We start from the raw sequence: 22,983 nt of genomic DNA, 5'->3' as shown, positions 1-22,983 counted from the left end.
AACCAACAATTCTTATACAACAAAAAATGCATCTATATAGATAAGGCAACAGTTGAGTAGATTTGAATAGTATGCCCATCCAGAGTGCTTGTTTTTATTTTTAATTTCTAAATATTTTTAAAAAACATTGAAAGATACCGAAGAGACATTCAAACTTAAAAGTTATACACAAACTGACAACGCCATATCTTTAATGTATGTGTTTTTGTTATTCCTTTTGGAATCGTCCGCCTATTTTGTAATTGCAGACATGCATGCAATCGATGATAAAGAACAGTTTTTCTATTTTACATAAATATTATGTTCTCTCAGTCCCTTATATGTGCATACCTTAATGCATATATTGTAACACGAAATTTGTGATTTTTCAGAAAGGAATGACCGCATTACATTTTGCAGCAACAAATGGCCATGACGAAGTAGCTATGACCATAATCAAAAATGGTGCTTATATTGACGCTCAGAATTTTGTAAGTATAACTAAACTGATCATTAGATACCAGAATTGATACCAGAAACCAGTTCCGTCAGAATTTAAGAGTCACGACGTTGAATAGGATAGTTTGACACATAAATTGACACTCAAAAGAAATTGACGTTGTGGTTCTTCATCTTCTTTATGGTTTGTATATGAATCATATACCAAAGATTCGTAAACGGTATTTTAAACCGATACAAATTATTTTATAATTCGATTTTAAGAAAATAAAATCCCCTTCACTTGTACTTTAAAGTGTACGTGATGTGTAAAATATAAAACAAATCCATAAAATATAAAACAAAAGTAAAGCAACTGCTTGTTTCCGTCGTTTGTCATTGTCTATCTTCATAATTTCTAGCAAACATATTGATAGATCGATATCAATGATAATTGTTCTCTGTGGTAAAGTTTTGTATGAAGACCAAGTACCTTGTCATTAATGATATATCTTCTTTTCATATTCTTGAATACAGCACATTTCCTTAATTGGTTCAAACTTTGTATTTATCAAAATAATTTTTTTCTAAATCGTATACATTGGTACTCGTTTTTGGATTAAAAAAAAAACATATTCAATTTAAAAATTAAAACTTATTGTATTGCAATTTCTAACATTTCTAAGTAACACTGTACGTTTAAAGTGTTTTTTTCAAAATTTTTGCTTAAATTTGTATATGATTTATTTCATTAGCAAGGAAACACTGCATTACATTTGGCAACTTTGGGAAATTTGCGCCACATTATAGAAATATTGATCCAAGCTTACTGTGACATCAACATAGCTAACAATGTAAGTATGTCAAAGACAAAATGGACTCATCTGAAACTATGACTCTGACAAGAGAAAATAGTTAATTGTTCATACATCATTTAATTACAGTATACATTATAGAGAACGGGAGTCAAATTTACGACGAAAATCAGATCAACGTCACTGATATGACATTTACAACATTACAAGTTTAGATATATACAGACGTTCTTAAATGAGACTAACATGGCATGATTTATTAGAAATATAGAGTAATGCCTTGGGTATCACTTACTTGACTTATTGAATTGATAAAATAAAAGACACAGCAATATCACCGAAATCTTTTTTGATGCAAATAACTTACATACTTTGAACCATAAAAGAGGGACGAAAGATACCAAAGGGACAGTCAAACTCATAAATCTAAAACAAACTGACAACGCCATGGCTAAAAATGAAAAAAGACAAACAAACAACAGCACACACGACACAACATAGAAAACTAAAGAATAAACAACACGAACACCACATAAGTTATGACATTAAAAAAAACGTTGACCTAAAGAAATGAGTCTGCATGCTAAATGGCGCCTGCACAAAAAGAAAGTTAACATTTATCTAGTTTTGTTTAACGTATTTAACAGAGTAGCTTAATGTGTATCAGTTACTTTTTACAGAGGACACAACATAGTAACTTTATTAGTATACATACCGTTTTTACTTGTTAGCGATTTTAAGTAGTATATTAAATTTTACCGCGATAACAACAAAAACGATACATAAAGTAATGGAGAAAAAAAGATTAATACACTGTATGGCAATACTCCTGACCGAATGCGTACACTAATAGTTCGACTTACATAAACAAACAAACAAACAGATAATTTATTAGAGTTTCACCTCTTTAAAACATTTGATATACAACACAATATAATATTAACAATTTATAAAAAAGCCACTCTAAAAAGAGTAATGAGAGACTGTAAAAACACAGATTAAAATACATTGATATTACATCTATTACATATGTCAATTTATTTTAGCATAAAACACCATACTATTAAAAACAATTATACAAAAGAAAACAAACAACATTATAAACACTTATTACGAGTATAAAATACACTTTCTCTTAAAAAGTACTTCATGGCAGATTTTGGCTGTAAAATAACAAACTCTATCATCATGAAACATAAATAAAAACTTTTCTTCATTACTTAAATTACTAAAACTACTTTCTATATTACATACACTGTTAAAAAATATCGTTCGCAAATCTGCATATTCTGGGCATTCTAATAAAACATGTTTTTCATCTTCAATTATATTCAAATCATTTGTACATATACATATTAGATAATTGGATGAATACGCTAATTTACAGCTAGGTAAACCATAGTAGTAAATGAATAGGAAATAGTCTCAGTTTCCCACAATCTACCTAACCACATATGGATATGATTTAATAAACCCAGCTGTGTATTTTACATTGGTAGTTGAATATTCAGTTCGTATCATTGTTTTTAGAAATTGATTTCTGGTCAATATTATGAATCAATTATGTATCATAATATCAGGTAATACATTCTTTTTCTGTCTTCACAGCGACAGCAAACTGCAATACACGTAGCTGTAGAAAATGGGTTTCAGGAATCTGTTGAAGTATTATTGGCTGGTGATGCTAATCTTTCCCGTCGTGAAAAGGTAATTTTAATCGTATGTATGAATGTCTGAAATAAAAACAATTGATGAGATAAAGCAATACTCAATTACAGTGGTAATCCTTTTCCACAAGTTATTGGTGTTGAATAAGCACGTTTAAAATAAAAAGGAATTCAACCAAATAGCAACTATATTTAAAATATTGTCTCGATAATGCTGATGAATGTACATACAATTGATAAGTAGTATGTCAAAGCAATTGGAATCTTAGACAAACTACTTATTCAAAACGAATTATAAACGAATTTAGATATGACTGTAAAAAATCATCAATAAAAATGCAGCTTTTAACGAATTCATAGTTTGGTGTCAGATAAAAGATTCCTAATTTCAAACAAATAGAAAAGAAATGAAAAAACGTAATCTAGTATTAATAGATTAAAGTCCAGGGCAGACTTTTTAGAACTTAAATTACTATCACATATAGTCCCATATGAGCATCCTCCGCAACATGCATAAAAAAGAGCAACAGACAATCAATCATTTTAATATTAGTACACGAAAGAAATAAAAACTAAAATGTACAAATTTTTACTGAATATGTCTTCTTCAATTTAAAGCTAGGAAAAACACCGCTACAACTAGCATCTAGAGGAAGTTTTGTTGCGATTGTAGATATGATAATCAAAGCTGAAAGATACTATGCAGTTACAAGGGTAAGCTTTTGATTTTTAAATATTTGAAGAAAATATTGAAAATTGAATGTGAGCATTCTTTGTTTGCATAGTGTTCTTATAGAGTCTTCAGTTATAGCTAATATTCTAACACTTCTTAAATAAGAAAAAAATTCAAGTTGTGATTAGAAATTTTCAAAATGACTTTTAACAAAATGGAAATTTAATTGAATTTTGTTAAACTTTTTATGTTTACCTAGTTCGTTACATACTTCAAATAATTATATGGTTGTTTGTTTTAAACACTATGCTGCGATAAAAAATTAAAAATAAATTGGAGGGAGATTCCAGATAATTTTGCAAAAAGGTCCATTCCAGAATTCGAAAATATTTGGTATCAGTCCCGAGTTTTATGTTTAATTCTATTTATCAGATGCATCATCGTTCTCACTCTTCCTCAAAGAGTATAATGTCCGAAGGTATCACAAGCCGCTGTAAGCTATATTCTATGTTGACAGGAATTATCATTTATATGTCATAAATAAAAATTATTGTTTACAAAACTTTGTGTTTTTTTCAAAATACTAAAGATATTTGCGAGGTAAATCTTACCTTTGTTTTGCAACAACTCTTCGAATTTTTGGTTCTCAATGCACTTCAACTTTGTACTTTATTTGACTGATGAGTCTATTCTAGAAAAAAGTAAAATCACAAAATTACTGAACTCAGAGGAAAATCTAATCGGAAAGTCCATAAACACATCAAAAACGAATGGACAAGAACTGTCATATTTTTTACTTGGTACAGGCATTTTCAAATGTAGAAAATGGTGGATTAAACATAGTTTTAAATGCGCTAAACCTCTCACTTTGATGACAGTCTCATCAAATTCCGTTATATTTACTATGATGCGTGAAAGTAAACAGACATAATAATTAAATAGTCAAAATATTTGAATACTAGACGAGAAGCGTCTGGCGTATACAGTTTGGAAGTTTGGTATCTATAACGAGACAAGTATGTGTATAATGTACATTTTAAAAATATTTGACTGCACAATATTTCAGATCATTTTATCATTCAACGAAATTCTTCTTTTAAGATTGCATGCAAACTATATTTTTGCTAAGTTATTAAGTTATAAAATAAAGGCCAATATCTTTAGAAGAAGGATCTGCATTCAAGGCAAGAAGGAGCATTTAACTCTGTATACTAGGTCCTTTGCCTATATTTGCTTTAATTTCTTTTTTTAAGTATGATCGATCTAAAAGATATTTTACATAAAAATATTTATTTCTCGAGAACATGATAAACGGTAGGTAACTCTAGTTCAAAAAATGATTTTCTGGTAAGAACATTTGAATATAACAACACTTAACTTTATACCAGACTGGTATCTGCTTTTTCTTCTCTTCATATTTCCTTTGTGTTTTTTTCCCCTGTCAATCAAGAGATAATACAAATTTGAATGTTTTCGTTGCTACATGTATAGCAGAACGAAAGTTATTGTTTGAACTAGGCATGCTGAATTCTTATCAGAGTTGACCAGGATAACATTTTTTTCCCTCCCGAATGACGGTGGTTCTCTCATAGTACCCCGGCTTCTTCTGCCAATATAAACTGACTGTCCCAACACGGTAAAAGAACTGAAAATCGCATAAAACGTAAAAAAACACCACATAATCTATCAAGCAAGCAAGCAATCAAAAGACTCTTTAATACCAATATTTTATACATCAGTGTTGTCTTTAAAATATTGAGACAACTTAAGTTTTATCATCGCAAATTAGGTGTCTGAAACCGTGTGTCGATGTCACAACATATTAGCGATATCGGATTTTTAATGTTGTGTCGTTGTTCTCCTCTTTTATTCAATGCGTTTCCCTCAGTTTTAGTTTGTTACCCCGATTTTGTTTTTTGTCCATAGATTTACGAGTTTTGAACAGCGGTATACTACTGTTGCCTCTGTTTATTCACAACGTATTAGCGATATCGGATTTTAAAATCTTTAGATACAAGTAGAGTCGTCTGTTCTGTATTACGATTTGTGTTCTTTAAAGACATGTTGAGTATGGCAGATGATGCACGCATGGCATAACATAAACAATGTTGACGCACATGATCTCGTTCCTTTTGGAGCCAATGTAACTTGTTACTTTTATTTGTCTTTTCTTCATCGATGTACGAGATTTTAACATTTGTAAACTAATGTCGGCTTACTTTGTATTTACTAAAACCTGTGTTTACTATCAAACATGTTTTTGCTATTATCACCATGAATGGTACTTCTACCTTATTTTAAAATATTCATCTTTTACCGATTTTTGTGGGTTTTGTTCTTCATTTTATCAAAAAAATGTTTCTAAACATTAGTTAGATCTTACACTTCAAGTTTCGATTTCCCTAAATTCTATTTAAACAAAGTAACTATTTATAAGAAATTGCACGTATTCTTAAAAGGAACACAACGAATGATCTGTTATGAGTAAATTATATAAAACAACATGTCTAAAATGTTCATCGGCATGCGGGCGAGTAAATTGTCCCAGTTTTCACATAATTGTAATTATCGTTTTAAACCATACCTGAAGGGCAAAATAAAACACAACAAACTACCTAGGCATAAATTGTATAAAGATCATATAGTAAAGTGCCTGTTCAGTAAACATATAGAATTCATTTTCATGTTCATTTAATTTAGATTACTAAAATTTAAAGAGCTGAATAAACTTAGATAACAGTCATGGTACTTTAAGATCATATCCTTACAGGAATACATGGAACAGGAGTAGGACTATGTTGACCCACACCAGTACCTAAGGACACCAAAACATCCATCATCAACGCAAATGAAAGACATTTTATGGAAACTTGCTACAAAACAATTAAAACCAGGAGACTGGAAAAAATTGGCCGTTCACTGGAAGTTCACGTCGGATCATATAAGATGTATTGAACACCAGTACACTGGTATGTCTTCAGATTTTAATGGTACCACAAAAGGCCGATTATGTTCATGATTTTCAAAGCGTATGAAAACATGAACCATATAAACACATTGAGTCTCCTCAGTGTATGCATAATTTCAAAGCATGTTGAACCATTTCTTTTATGCTACGGTGTTATATATCTTGGCCGGGATCTGTCTTTGGTCTTTCTTTTAATGTTGACCCTTATTTTATGTCTTGTAAGTGTTTTTCATAAAACAAAATGTTTAACAATTGTTGAAAAAAAAGAAAATGTTCAAAAGACACAAAATACGAAAATTCATTTGCTGATATTCATGTTTTACATATCATGTTTTTAAACACTTACAAGTATATACTCCATAGAGGCATAAAACGGTTGAATTAAAACAAACTGTACAATTCATTAATTTGAGAAAAAAAATCAATAAATAATTTACGTCAACACGTTCAGAACATGCTGCTTGATTTGATAATAATTTGAAATTTTGTCCCTTACATATCATTTGTAATACGTTGATAGTTGATAAAAGGATACTCCCCACTGGTACTCATTCATTTTATGTGTTTGATCTCGTTTAAATATTCACTATCTTTAAAGACAATGTGTTAATATTCTTAAATTTTAATTTAATTCAGATCTGATATATTCCTACGCCAAATTTGTCCATTTATTCAGTAAAAAAAGTATACAATAAAACATATCTTTTGTCGATTAATTTTTTAAATAAGTCTAAACTGTCATTCATAGGTACAAATAGTCACAGAGAGCATGGTTTTCGACTTTTAATGATTTGGCTTCATGGAGTGCGGAAAGATGAAATCGTAATTTAACTTTTATTTGAAGCATTAGTCGCCATAGACCGCCGTGGTTTAGCAGGTAAGTCGAGACAATTGTTTTCTATTTCTTATCTTCACTAAAATCAAGATATTAGTGATTTATTGAAATGATAATACTTTGCCCTATTAAACTGGATTTAGATATCATTTGATAGATTAAAGTCATAAGAAACCTAAAAAAAAAGGCATATGTTTTTTTATAACTCAATATATAGTTTTCATTATAAAATTAAACTTATGTACATATACTTTTTTCTGAAGAAAATTCTTTAATTTGTTCATATTTAGAAGAAGTTTACTTTATTTTAATTGCTTCCTGGAAGAAAGCAATTCTTCGACATATTTTCCGTATGCAATGTGACCTCAGTGTGACCCATCTCGTAAAAATCCGGTGATCGCAATACGAATGGATGTCCTTAAAATAAACTATTATCTGATTGTTCATATTAAACACGTGCTCAATATCCATAACTTTTTGTTGATTGTTGACAAACATGTGACAGTTAAACTCTGGCTTCAACACACAAACTTTAATTACCTACCATATTTTCACAACAATACTGACCGATTGAAAAAAAAATGACGACTATATGAAATTTATGCGAAAAAAGGATAAAATCGTGCGCAGAAGACTTAGTATATGATGTTTGTATGCATCTGTTCAAGAATTGGAATAACATTATTTTTCACCGGTCACTCGTTTAGTATGGCTTTAAATTCGTTTGACATTCTTTGCAATAATGATTATATGGTAGAATTTTGTTTGAATTGTATTCTTAAACATATATAAAACATATCTTGTTATTGTCTAGGCAAAATGTCTATATGTAGCAGAAGTCATACCTTATTTGAATGTTGATAACTCTATCAAAGTTCATATTCAAAATTATTGAACCTACTTTTAAATATAGAGACATATGAAACGTATACTGCATTTGTTCTTACTGCCATGGATTTTTATTAATTTTATACTTGTCAAATTTGAATTTATTTTATACCCCTATCATTGGGTCTCCAGGGTCTAACACGGTTTCCGTTAATTAAATCTGATTTTTCGCTTTACATTCGTATCTTTAGATATTAAACTGTATGTTTAACTTCATTAATGTCCTCATATAACTTTTTTTTTTTTATTATTTTCACATGCTTTACCTTAATATTTACCTCTGTGTCAAACTTTTTTATATTTGTTTGGAAATATAATTATATGCAACTATTAGGCTTGCAATATATTAGAATGCATTTTCACTTTTCTTTAAACTATTATATTTTATACTCTCATATTACCACGAAGAAACGCATTTGAATTGACTATCTATAAATATTTATTTTCAGAACAAATGCGTGGAAAATCGGAAGCTCGATCACCGAAAGTATGTATGGGAAAGATGTGTGCCATGTGTTGACTGTAGCCGAGGACGGATTTCAACGTAGACGGTTTTATCATATTCAAAATGAAACTACAATAAAGTGATTAGGAAGATATTTTCATTCGGACATTACCATTATAACATGCATACATAAGATCTAGCAGTCATTTGAAGTTACGGATGCATATATAAATTGATCTCAGCTTATACATTTGAATATTATTTGAGTTTTAAAAGAAAACTTGCATAATATCATCTACATGTCTAAACTTCTAGTCATCTTTTTTAATTATTTGTCTTTTGTTTAGAAGAATAATTTATTCACTTTTTATGAATGCTTAAAATGTGTATGTTGGTGCATTATCAAGATGTAGTGTAATAGAACTTTCCTTTATAAGGGAGATTTTTGTATTTTATCATATAATTTAACGAGTGTGTTTTAATTATGACTATATAAACTTTTATATTTATACTTATTGATTTAGAGTTGAGATATAGGGTGAGAAAATACAAGTTAAAACTATGCCTGTTTGCACTATTTTTCTTACATCTTATGTTCTACTTATTTTCATGTAATAACTTTCATTATTGTTGTAAGCAAAAATTCCCATTACCTACGATCTCATTGAAGACTAAGCTATGATTTCTAATTCGCTCAGCTGGCAACACTTGTGAAGAATTTCTTTCAAGGCATACCTAAGGTCTGTTATTCAAGGACTGTCTTGTTGCTAATTAATCAACCAATGAAAAGAACACCGTTATCAAACTTATCATTCTATCTACATCAGATGACATCAATGGCTGTTAAACTGAATGAGATTTGCATTGCTGTGCGGCGTGTCTCTGTATTTTGTACATCCAACATTCATGGATTTATTTTTGATTTTTCTGTTATGGTTTCGGTTTGATAATCTGTTATGTCTTATCGTTTGTAATCCAAATAATTATAAAATTGCCTTCCCATACAATTGTTGTCAGGAAAATAGTTTTGACGAATATTTTGAAAATAATTGTATAAAGTTCTAGATTGCTTGTTAGTTACTTAATTGCGTCTTTGTATTTGATATCACGTGGTGTTTGTCGTTGATGGAATATGTTCGTTGGATGTTGTGTCGACTAGTATATTATTTCGTTATGCGTTACTCTTGTTATGATTGTTCTTGTGAGTGTTTTAGTGCTTATTTCAAACATTGTCATAAAGCGTAATGTTTGGTATACCGTTAAACCAGGTTCAACCAACCCCCGATTTTGTTGTTTTAAATGTCTTTTCAAAACACACAATGAACCAAAATAAAAAAAAAAAACAAACATCATTCTGTTAAAAGACTAAACAAGAAGATCACCAAGTATTTATTGATCTCATGATTGTATTGAATAATAGGTTTCCAATAACTGAACTCCGAGGAAAATTTAAAACAGAAAGTCCCTAATCAAATGGCAAAATATAATGATAAAACACATCAAACGAATGGACAGCAACTGTCATATTCCTGACTTGATACTGGCATTTTCAAATGTAGAAAATGATTGATTGAACCTGTATTTATAGCGCTAAACCTCTCACTTGTATGACATTCGCATCAAATCTCATTATAGTTACAACGATGCGAGAACCGGTGTCCAATTTTGATAGTAAACTACTTTCTCTTGTGACTGATGATTTAATTAAAACATCAGGAAACACTCTACTTGATAGGAGTTGTATTTACGTATGTATTATTCTTATGATGTAATTTAAGTATTATCTAAAAGGGTCAGTATCAAAATAATTATTAAACTTACTGGAGTTACTTAAAGACGCGAGTTTTGTTTCAAGCTATGCTTAATTGATTTTGAACGTATAAGTAGAGATTCTTGATGTTTTCGTTTAACTTAAATTTTTATAAACATGACAGTTGTTATCCATTCGTTTAATGAGGTTGAACGTTTGGTTTTGCCTTTTGCTTAGTAACTTTCTGTTTTCAATTTTTATCGTAGTTCGGTATTTTTGTTATTTGACTTTTGCTGTAAGTTTTACCTTCCCTGAAAATTTGTTTAATGATAACAGGGAGAAAATAAAGATTATGCATTAAAAAAACAAAAACAAAAACAATACAATATAGGGAGAAACTTTTGCTGCTGTAGTTTTTGTCTGTTTTTTTTGGCATTTTTGGTAAGGACTATTACAGTGGTTATCTCTCCTACTGAATTGTCTTCTAGCAATAACATTGTTTGAATGACTGTTTCTGTTTTGATAAATACACTCAATTAATTTCGTGTTCACGTAAATTGGTTAACAGCAATCCTCCATAAAGGAAATACTGTTAGAATATCATATATACTTAGGGATATTTCAGCATTACGCGTATCAAGGGTCTGGAAAATTAACAATTAATTTAAGAAGATGAAAAGTAAAATCTGTGAAGAAATAAAGGTGCGATATTTCTATATGGTACGTACAACATTGGTACCACCAATTATTATCATATAATAAAGTACTTATATCAGTTGGACCATTATCATTCGGATGAGATAATGAGTTTCAATGTTTGCATATGCTTGGGTCGTCAGCTAACAGTATGCACAGAGAAGATTTATCATATGAAGCAGTAAAGAGATGAGAGCATGTTGTTGTTTATATTGACGTCTTGGTTATAACAAGACACAAGATGTTCAAGATAACACAGAATTCTTAATTGGCAACAATTCTATAATTCTAAGTGATCATTTGCAAGAAAAACATTTACATTCATGAGTACCTTCTCAAGTCATCAATGGAAGAAAGTGGATTAAGTTATGAATATCGAAACTTTTTTTTATTTTTTTTTAATTTTTTGTCCTTTCCATGTCTCACTGTATCGCACTTTATAAAAATGAAATGAAAGTATCAAGTTAACGCTCCGAATTGATATTTAATGAAAATTTACATGTTCTAATCAGAAAACATGGTAAAATTATGATCATAAATATTCCATGATATACGTGGTTGTAGGACATAAAATCTCCTTCCTCCAATTCCAGTATAGCTTGAAGAGATCCCGATGAATACGTATCATAAGCAGCATGGCCACTCACAATTCTATTATTCTTCATCAGTTGTAGTTCGAGCCACTCTGTTTTATTACCTTTAATGAAATTCACTGCAAATTCGTATGTCCCATTTAGTGAAACCGTAAACACTCCAGTATTTGAGTCGTAACCGCTCCCTATTTTACGTAATAGCATTAAATTTAACTACACTGTTAGATTTTAAGGTCACTGAGTCTGTGTGTGGCTTTAAATGCGCAAAAAAAAGCCGGTTTTCGGAAGGTTTCTTCTTTTTCTAAAATAGAAAGACCGATTACATAAGAATTTTCACAATTGATTATTAAGCTATGTTACAAAATAATAGTTGCAAAACAAGTATATGATCATTAATATGAGAGTGAGTGCGATAAATATTTTGTTTGAATGTGAGGATAAAAACTTCCTATTCATGTTGTATTTGTCTTTGCATCCTCCTGGTTTTTACCATATATAGACTATCCAAATTGTCTTGATAGAATGTCAACGATAAAAGGTCTATATTGTCTTTGCGAGCCTATGTTGGCTTATTTCTGTGCTGATTTAATGGATTTCAATATAATCTGTCATCTTTTTTAGTTCTTCTTTTGTTTTGTCCTAAATCAAAACTTTGTTATCTCGTTTGAATTTTTTATCATGTTAATAGTGCTGTTTCTCATTGAGTTTTCTCACAATGACTTATAGTTGCTTACAGAATTTGATTATAATTGATTATTGTATCATTAACAATCATATCATTCCTCTATAGGTATTTTATTCTAACCCTTTTCAGATGTCAGAGTATGAGTATCTGTAACGGGACAGTTTTGTGTTTTCATCAGGGCTGCATAATTCTTCTCCATGTCCACTCTTAGTACAGCTGAAACAATTTTGTTAACTTACTTATTGAAGAAATACAGAAAACGTCTTTGTAAAATACATCTGAAGGGCAAGATATGGTTAGCATTAATAAACTACCTGGGAAGAAGTGATAATTATAGTCCAACGATATTAATTAGATATGAGAAGATGTGATATGAGTGCCAATGAAACAACTCTCTTATACATCTAATTTATATTAAAAAAGAACAAGTAACGTGAAACGTGAAACACTTATGAACCACATCAACAAACGAACAGGTATAGTTTTCTGTTATTTGATTATAGCGAACAGTTTTTGATTAGAAAAACTCTGATTTATATTGTACCTTGTACAGTTTCCCCTCATGCACACTTGCCCGATAAGTCTATAAAGAAATGATTCAACTAACAATTTTTTATGCATGCTGAAAAAAGAGGGACGTAAGATACCAGTGGGAAAGTCAAACTCATAGATTGAAATTAAACTGACAATTTCATAGCTAAAAATGAAAAGACAAACACAGACATATCATAGTACAGAAGACGCAACATAGAAAAACTATAGACTAAACAACACGAACCCCACCAAAAACTTGTGGTGATCTCAGGAGCTCCAGATGGGTAAGCAGATCCTGTTTCACATGTGGCACCCGTCATGATGCTTATATAATTACAAATTTGGTTGGTCAAATTAGTGAAAAGGGAATGATATTGTATTTGCGACATAAGGAACATATCCGGTATCATATGTGAAACGGTTATTCCATAACGGTCAACCAACTCGTGATGGCGTCCGTAACATTTACGAAGGGATGATTTCAACTTTACCATTTGGAACTCTTGGTTTAATAGTTTCCCTGTGAGCAGCAATCCTCTATCAAGTACGTAATTTGTAAGTGAAAATTCAACTGAAACAGGTTTTTTCAGCAGCAAGAACACGAAGAAACATATACATGATTATAATGATATTTATTTTACATACCGTGCACTGTAAAATAAGTTGCAGCGAGTACCAATACAGAAAACGTCGAAGATACACTCAGTGTTAGTAATACAAATTTGAGCCACTGCTTCCACGAGAGTGATAGCACATTACCCATATTAGGTGTATTGTAGGGATTCACGAATTCATAAATACTGCGTGTTTCAAAATCTTGCAATTCAATGTTTTGGGAAGCCATGTACATTTAAATACTGTTCTATATTTTTCACATTATAAATGATTTCATCCAATTTATATACAATACCAATAAGGAAGTACTACGTGTTAACCAATAGACGGGTTATCATATACGTTTGATTTTGACTTTTAATAAAACCAGTACCGTAAATATATCCCATGTAAAATAAATCTTAGTGTCATTCATAAGGTATTCGCTTAACATAATGTTTTTGGGAACTAATGGTTTACTTGAACAAATTGTGACTATGATAGAAAGTTGTCTCAATGGCACTCATACCACATCTTCTTATATCTATCAATACTCCATATGGAGATACTCTAATGCAACTTATAGGAGGTTCACACATAGAAGAAGTTGAAATCACTTTTTCTTCGTCAAACAATTGTCAAAAGTATCTCCTTATTACACCACCTAATTTTCCAATCGTAAAAATGGAAGCCATTGTAAAGATAACATGGATAACGCACTGTCACTTCAGCTCTTGATAAATTTATTCACATAGCTGGCATCCTTGCAAATTTAATATGAGAGCTGCATTTCAAAAGATGCTCAATGCATCTTATAACTAAAAAAAAAATCATGTAATTTAAGGCCCATCTTCAACTAAAACTATTGTATTATCAATTGTCAGGGGAATGGGGTGGAAAGTAAGATAAACATTTGAAAAACAAAAATTGAAAATTTCGATAAAGGTCAGACTAAAAGGTCCAGAGGTTGAAGACTTATTAATTGCCATAGATAACACACCCAGCAGTATTGTTTTAAGCTATACACAATGATGGATCTTTAGAAAAGTATTGAACTTAACCCATATATTTCCTTTTTCCCATGTGTTATTAGGACAAACTGTAGACTATATATATAAAGATATTAGAATATGAAGTGAGGTGATGTATCAAACATGTTTGCTTCATACGTTTCTGAGAAAAAATAGTAAAATCAAACATGCTTGAACATGAAAACGATACTCGACTTTCTCTTATTGATAAAATTATTGTTCAGATTCTTCGGGCACAGATATTCAAAAGATCAATCTGTTATCTATCTATTTGAAACTAACACAAACAACTGTTGTGTGAAAATGTAAAAAAAGGTCTACAAATATCTCCAACCACTATACTATCATGACTATATTTTAAGTAAAAACACGTAATAAGATATATAAAATCCTACATTTTACACTTACATTAATTGTTTCAAGCCCATAGAACAGATGCAAACAATTCAAATCAAATAGACTAACTCAGCATTTGTACTGACTATAATAAAGAGCTCCCTCTCTTTTGTTTAAATTCAACTGGACATTAGCTTGTAATAAAATTGCTCCTTTACATTTTGACATATTTCGTGTGCATGTATATGATGTGTCTTTGTTCTGCAAGTATCTTTATATTGCTTTATTTCTGTTCTAGATGACACTTAAATCATAATCTATGTTTTTTTATCAACCCTCAGTCTTAAGTGAAGACATTCCTATTTTAACAGTCTTAATAAATAAAGGCAACAGTAGTATACTGCTTTTCAAAAGTCATTTATCGAATAAGAGCTCGAGAAAACAAATCCGGGATTCAAACTAAAACCGAAGGAAACACATCAACTATAAGAGGAACACAACGAAACAACAGAACACTGAAGTGCAATAAAAACAAACACAAATGCAAAATACATAAAAACGAACAATGAGATCACAATTGACATATTCCTGCTTTGGTGCATTTAAAAAAAAAATGGTGTGGTGAAACTGTTTTTTTTTTTTTAGATCACGGTTGACACCGTTTTTATCTTACCTGGATTTTTTTAATGCGGATCCTTCTTATAGCAAACTATAATATTTTTATACATACATTGATTGTGCGATGATACATTTGCATGTTTAATACATAAATTTATTGTTAGCCAGACTGAGGACTCTTTAGTAATGAGTAAATGTTATGTAAATAAAAACTTTTTTAATGGTAAATTTAGAAAGAATACGTAAAAACACTATTTATGTCATGCATCATAGTCATATCAAAATTCGTATTTCGCCTCTTCCCTATGAACATAAGTTAACCAGATTGTAGTTGTTCGAGAATATCAAGTTTCTAAAATCTTGAAACCATCGGAACAAAGAACTCTTTAACCGAATTAGTTAATATACAACATCCATAATACACAAATGTGTTGTATCGGTTAGTGTTAAAATAGTTCTTTTGTTAATACAAGGAAATACTCATGAAAGTCAGGTTATATTTAGTGAAGCAAAACTGGAAGCTCTTGTTGTCTGAAGTGTACATATTTCCTATCATACAAGGATGTGCTACTGTCGATTTGTTACGCCCTAATTCAAACATTTTGATTTATAAGTATTTAAGGGGACACTTTAGTTAGTTTCCGATATTTACATGTATGTTATCGTTCTTAAGATCCTAGCACTTAATGTAACGTTCCTTGTAAATCGTCCATATCAGTTTTTTTTTGTTATATCTCTAAAGTGTATCATTTTGCATTCGCTACACGTGTAATTTGTCTACAAGCAATCGTTTATATATAAAGAGGTTAATTATTTTTTGTGATAAACAACATTTTTCTTGTATCTTCTTATTTTCTTTTTTTTTGGAAAAAATGATAAATAATTACTTATTAGTAAAAACAATAACAAGTTGGGAGAAACAGTAGTTGAACGATGTTGAAATATTCTAGATTCATAAAAATAAGAAAGATAAAAAAAACCCGAAAAATAAGGGAATCACATGAATTCCAAAGGAGCAAGACTGGGCGCAAATGAGAAGGAATATATACTTAGTAGTTAACCATATTGAGTGTAACAATAAAAAACTAGTAAAATTCTGAAATAGCCTATATCTGTACTCGACTTTTCTGATTTTTCCTCGAGCAGTATGAATTGGTCTGAAATTTTCTTGATATAACTCGCCCTAGTCTGAACTATATTTGACTATATCTATATGTATCTATTGTAGTTCATCCATTAAGGAATCAAATTTGAAATCGGATATGTATTTAATATAGCATTGAAATAAAATTTTCACAATAAATATAAAACAACATCAACAACATATTCATGAACACTTTTTTATACTTATACCATGTATATCACATATACCACAAATTAAATTAAACAAGGCGACAAAAGGAAGTAATTTCTGGCAAGATTAAAAGAATATCATGTAATAAATAAAGTTTTAGGTTCATTAAATTATTATATACGTGATGTCATTTTCACAAACCAATAAAAATACTAGAATTTTCAACCTTTATTCAATTGAATTGAATTCAAATCTTTATTACCAAAAAAACTACATATTTATAGTATGTGACACAACATAACTAAATGGAAATAAAAAAATAACAACAAGATCATTATTATACACAATAAAAGTTAATACATATTTTAAATTGTATTCAAAACATTTTGAATGTTTAAGATATAATGTATGGTAACTGGAAAATGTTCAACACTAACTTAAGCTGGATATAAATTTATAATGGCAGTCGAGTTTAGTTGATAAGGCAATGACGTATTTTGTAATTGTGAATGAGGCAATTTGAAAAATCAAAAAGATTTCACTTTTGTTTTTATGCCCCGCCTACGATAGTAGAGGGACATTATGTTTTCTGGTCTGTGCGTCCATCTGTTCGTTCGTCCGTCCGTTCGTCCCGTTTCAGTTTGAAGTTGTTGTTCAAGGTAGTTTTTGATGAAGCTGTAGTTCAATCAACTTGAAACTTAGTACACTTGTTGCTTATGATATGATCGTTCTAATTTCAAAGCCAAATTAGACTTTTGACCTCAATTTCACGGTCCAATGAACATAGAAAAGGAAAGTGGGAGTTTCAGGTTAAAGTTTTTGGTCAAGGTAGTTTTTGATGACGTTGAAGTTCAATCAGCTTGAAACTTAGTACACATGTTCCCTATGGTATGATCTTTCTAATTTTAATGCCAATTTGATTTTTCCCCAGTTACACGGTCCTTTGAACATGGAAAATGATAGTGCGAGTGGGGCATCTGTGTACTTTGGACGTCTTGTTTTCAAAGTAAAAATAAGGGTTGATTAAGTAAGTTTTGTCAAAATTAAAGACATGGAATACAAAGGTTCATTTACCTCAGTACAGTTGTATTTTACAGGTAAAAAGAAAAACCTATTTTTCTTGAACTCGTGAATTAGTTATCATGTGATTCCAAAAGGACTGCTGATTTAAATTTTACAGTTATTAATTTTCATTAGATGTTATTTAAGATTTATCACTCTCTTACCAGGTGTGGTCTTTCAAATGAGTGTGCCCCAAGCAGATGGCATTACATGTAATTCATAGTTTGTCCCATATCAGAAAAACAATTTGAATCATTTTGCATATATAAATAAATATCCCAAACTATAATAACAATAGATATTTTTTAATATAAGGTTTAATAATATCAATGATTTTGTTAGTTGTTGAAACCTCAGTTGTAAAGATAGTTTTATAACTATTTTGAGTAACCATGAAACTTAATATGTAATTTTTAATTAGCATGATTTGTAAAGTATGTGAATTAAGTTTTGTAAAAAAAGAACACATGCTAAAGAAGCCCCTTTATAAGGTGTTACTACCCACAGTGCATGTGTGTACTGGGGTCAAGAATACCGAGTAAAATGCAGAACAATTTTACCAATTAAGACTGGTCGACTAGTCGAGTAAAAATCGGTATAGTCGACAACAGATAAGGCCATTTTCAGACTTTTACTGGTTTGTAGTGTAGTCTTAATTCAATTAGAATTATATAAAAATGATTTTATAACATAATATCACATTCTGGTGGACAAAAGTTCCTGAATGTATCATCAGTTTAGTAGGCAATATTTTGACTTATAACAAACCTTTCTTAATTGTGTAAATATACATTTTTTTCCAGGAAATTAGATTACAACTCCCCCAGGAAAGATTGACCTTTAGTATAATTTGCTATTATGTTTTGGGCCTTCGTGATCAAAGCTCTGTATATAATTTGGTTCTTATATATCCCTGGCTTTCAAATGTTTGTTGCTAAGCGTTGTCGGTAAAGGTAAATTCAGAAAAGCGCTTCCGATGAATGAAATGTATAAAGAGTTGTTTTTATTTTTTAACGAAATTTTAGCATTGATAAAATACCAAAGACAAAAAAAAATGAGAGTGATTACACAAGGATAAACAGAAAAAGAATCAAAGTAAAAGTCCGAGAATGACCGTAATAGTGCACCTGTCGTGTAACTCTCGTTTAGAAAATTTAAAAAACCAAATCAGGTGATAAGACATCATACAGTGATAGCTTGGTGAATGCATGTTGTTAAACCTTACGTCATCAATATTATCATTAACATTGTATAACGGTAAATTCAAATTCATTTCGTTTAAAATTTGGTTACCCCGTTTGCTATCTGCGACATTGATTATATACAGATTGGAACTATAGTTTATCTAGATTCGCAACAGTACTTTCTATTTATAAAGAGTAATGAAATATGCATGAGGAAAGTTTTTGAGGTTTGTATGGGTGTGGTTTCATGGTACTGCATACAGTTCGGAATATTTATGTATTAAAATCGAAGGTGTTCGTGTTTACGTTGAATTTGTCACATTAATATATATACAAATGCTGCTTGTTTATAATATGAACTAGTATTCATATTTTATCTGTATGGAATAAATCTGTACAATCTTAAGACATATGAATAAGTTACGTCGAGTAACTAATCCTATTTCTGAACTAGCAAGGTGATGGAGATTTTAACACGATTAAAACCTGACCATATGTAAAGGTTTCAAATATAAACACTATCTGTTTTTTAAGAGAGAGTAGAGACAGTCCTGAAAGAAACACTAACGACATTGAAACATTAAATAAAATCCCACGAAAAACACCCCTTTAACGAAGTCAAATTATACTGAATCCCATTTTAAGAGCAAAATAAATATAGCTCAGAAGGTTATTTCATTGCCTGTTGTCCATATTTAAGACTGTCGTAAGTCAAATGGCATACAGATGGCAAAGATCATAACTATGCAATATACTCTGTATGAAATTCATTAAACTTTAAGGCTCAAAATCAAAAATTGGAAATAGTTTTACATCATAACATAAATAGACAATTTTCACGCGCGTCTGGCGTACTAAGTTATAATCCTGGTACTTTTGATAGCTATATAGACCATTTTTAAACTTTTAGTGGTTTGTAGTGTAGTCTTAATTGCATTAAAATTCTCAAAAAAAAACAACAACAAATGTTTAGGGGACAGCTGAAGGATGCCTTCGGGTACGGGAATTTCTCACTACATTGAAGACCTGTTGGTGACCTTCTGCTGTTGTTTTTTCTATGGTCGGGTTGTTGTATTCTTAGACACATTCCCAATTTCCATTCTCAATTTTATTAACTTGATTCCACACTTCTGATGGACAATAAGTTCCTGGACGTATCGTCAGTTTTAGTAGTCAATTTTTCGGTACTGACTTGATTTATAACAAACCTTTTTCAATTGTGTGATTATGAATTAAACAATGTTCAGACAATTAGATTTCAACTTCCCAAGGAAAGGTTGACCTTTAATGTAATTTGCTATTAATTTTCGGGCTTTCGTGATCAGAGCTCTGTAGATAATTTGGTTTTTATATATTCATGGCTTTCAAATGTTTGCTGTTTAGCGTTGTCGGTAAAGGTAAATTCAGAATAGCGCTTCCGACGCATAAAATATAGAAATACATGTAGTTGTTTTCTTTTTTTTTTAACTAAATGTCATCATTGATAATATAAAAAAGACAATGAAAAAGGAGAGAATATAGCCAGGGATAAACAGTTAAAGAATCAAAGTAAAACGTACAGCGTCTTTGTCGAAACAAAACTGACAATAAAAGTCCAAGAATTGCCATAGTATCGACACATTTCGTGTTACTCTTTTTGAAAATATATTAAAGAGCCAAATCAGGTGATAAGACATCATACACAACAGATTAGTGAATGCATGTTGTTAAATCTGACGTCATTATCATACACATTGTATAACGGTATACTCAAATTCATTTCGTTTAAAATTGGGTTTTCCCCGTTTGCTATCTGTGATTAATATAAAGATTGGAACTTATATATCTAGATCCGCAACAGTACCTACTATTTATAAAGGTTTGGTGAAATCCACATGAGGAAAGGTTTAGCTGTGTGTGTGGGTGTGGTTTCATGGTACTACATACAGGTGTAATACCACCAAATCATGGTACGTCACATCCGGTTGTATACAAAAATAGGTCGAAAAGAAATATTCCCTTGAATTTGACAGTTGTAGGTAATTAATCCTACATTTTATTGCAGTAAAAGATTTCTGTGTCATAAACATATGTCTTGGGTATTTCAAAGCACCATTATTTATTTTTTTGAGATTTCTATAGAATATTTTATAATCTTGAGGTTACATGGTGACTAAACCTTGTACACAGATAAAATAAGGGGAGAAATTTGATTGGTTAACTTCCAGTGATGGTTATTTTCTTATATGCAATGAAATGTTATGTGAATTTTTTTTATAGTACTGGAAAGGATAAAACTTTACTCATGCCAAGTATTTCTTTATTTGAAACAAAGATAAATTCTACAGATTTTTTTTGAAAAGTGCAAATTTAACAAAGACTAATAGGGGAAAAATCAATGGTGGTATTACACCTAATATGGGAAGCTGTACATTCACCTTTGACCTTGTGAGTAATCTCATGTGTTAAAATTGCTTGTTATTTAAGTGAAATATTACAAAAAATGAAATATTCTGAGTGGATTGAGTCTCCAAGACACATTTTATGAGAATTTGTACTTGAAATAGGACTATTCCATGAATATTAAGTTTTTTTGGTTTTTTTTTGGGGGGGGGGGGAATTTTTCTCCTGATTTCTTATATTCTGCTATGATAGAACCTTTTCCTAAGAAATACATAAATAGATATATATTTATAAGTTAATGAAATTATTTTTAATGCCGTAACGACAAATTATTCACTAAAAGAGAAGCCTTTTATGTCCCTCGCTGGAACGTGGCGTAAATTTAATTTTGACGTAAGGCCTTATTGAAACCTCCTTGGAGACAGTAAACTTGTATATGGATTGTTCATTCTGCTAAAATACCTCAATTATACTCATTTCTGATAACATTTCTATCATAAATTAGGGAAAGGTACCCCATTATTTTTACTTCTTGCCCTGAAAAGTTGATATTTTGAGGAAATGAGAGGTATAAATTAACCAAAAGAGACCTTATAAAGAAGACAAAGAGGTCCATAAGTGGTATTTATCTTCCTAAAATCATCTGGAGTATCATATTCAACTGTTTGTAGGCAGATAAGATAAAGATTTGATTATTTATTGGTCCACACTATATTCTATCTTGATGCGGCTGGGTTTGGATTTGTCGAAGAAATTTTGCTCGAATCGCTGTAGATGTCGTCTTTCATTATACTAGATTTTTCTCAAACTATTGAACTGATTATGACAAAACTTTACAGAAATGCTTGAAATAACCAGTATTACAAAGGAAAAAGTCACAATCAGTTTATTAAATAATAGTGTCTTCTTTAGGTGTAATACCACCAAATCATGGTACGTCACATCCGGTTGTATCCGAAAATAGGTCGAAAAGAACCATTCCCTTGAATTTGACAGTTGTAGGTAATTAATCCTACATTTTATTGCAGTAAAAGATTTCTGTGTCATAAACATATGTCTTGGGTATTTCAAAGCACCATTATTTTTTTATTTGAGATTTCTATAGAATATTTTATAATCTTGAGGTTACATGGTGACTAAACATTGTACACAGATAAAATAAGGGGAGAAATTTGATTGGTTAACTTCCAGTGATGGTTATCTTTTATATGCAATGAAATGTTATGTGATTTTTTTTTATAGTACTGGACAGGATAAAACTTTACTTATGCCAAGTATTTCTTTATTTGAAACATAGATAAATTCTACAGGTTTTTCTGAAAAGTGCAAATTTAACAAAGACTAATAGGGGAAAATCAATGGTGGTATTACACCTACAGTTGGGAATATTTATGTAATAGTATCAAAGGTGTTCGTGATAACGTCGAAGTTTGTCACAATAATCATGTTATCATATATACTAGAACATACCCGTGATATCGCGGGTCCGTGACTGAATTAAAGTATATAACTATGC

General features: G+C 30.5%; 1 protein-coding gene across 1 annotated transcript; it reads left to right on the top strand.

The window, feature by feature from the left end:
* The first annotated feature begins 377 nt into the window (after nucleotides 1–377).
* Nucleotides 378–7,417, top strand: LOC143071023 (uncharacterized). Its single transcript, XM_076245112.1, has 6 exons — nucleotides 378–470; nucleotides 1,173–1,271; nucleotides 2,841–2,939; nucleotides 3,518–3,613; nucleotides 6,343–6,541; nucleotides 7,289–7,417. The coding sequence occupies exons 1-5, from the start codon at nucleotides 378–380 to the stop codon at nucleotides 6,361–6,363; spliced, it is 408 nt and encodes a 135-aa protein (XP_076101227.1). The 3' UTR covers nucleotides 6,364–6,541; nucleotides 7,289–7,417.
* The last annotated feature ends 15,566 nt before the right edge of the window (nucleotides 7,418–22,983 follow it).

The sequence above is a fragment of the Mytilus galloprovincialis genome, chromosome 4, assembly GCF_965363235.1.
Source record: "Mytilus galloprovincialis chromosome 4, xbMytGall1.hap1.1, whole genome shotgun sequence".
Lineage (NCBI taxonomy): Eukaryota > Metazoa > Mollusca > Bivalvia > Mytilida > Mytilidae > Mytilus > Mytilus galloprovincialis.
The sequence above is the reverse complement of the archived record's forward strand: the minus strand, read 5'-3'. Positions and strand labels throughout refer to the sequence as shown.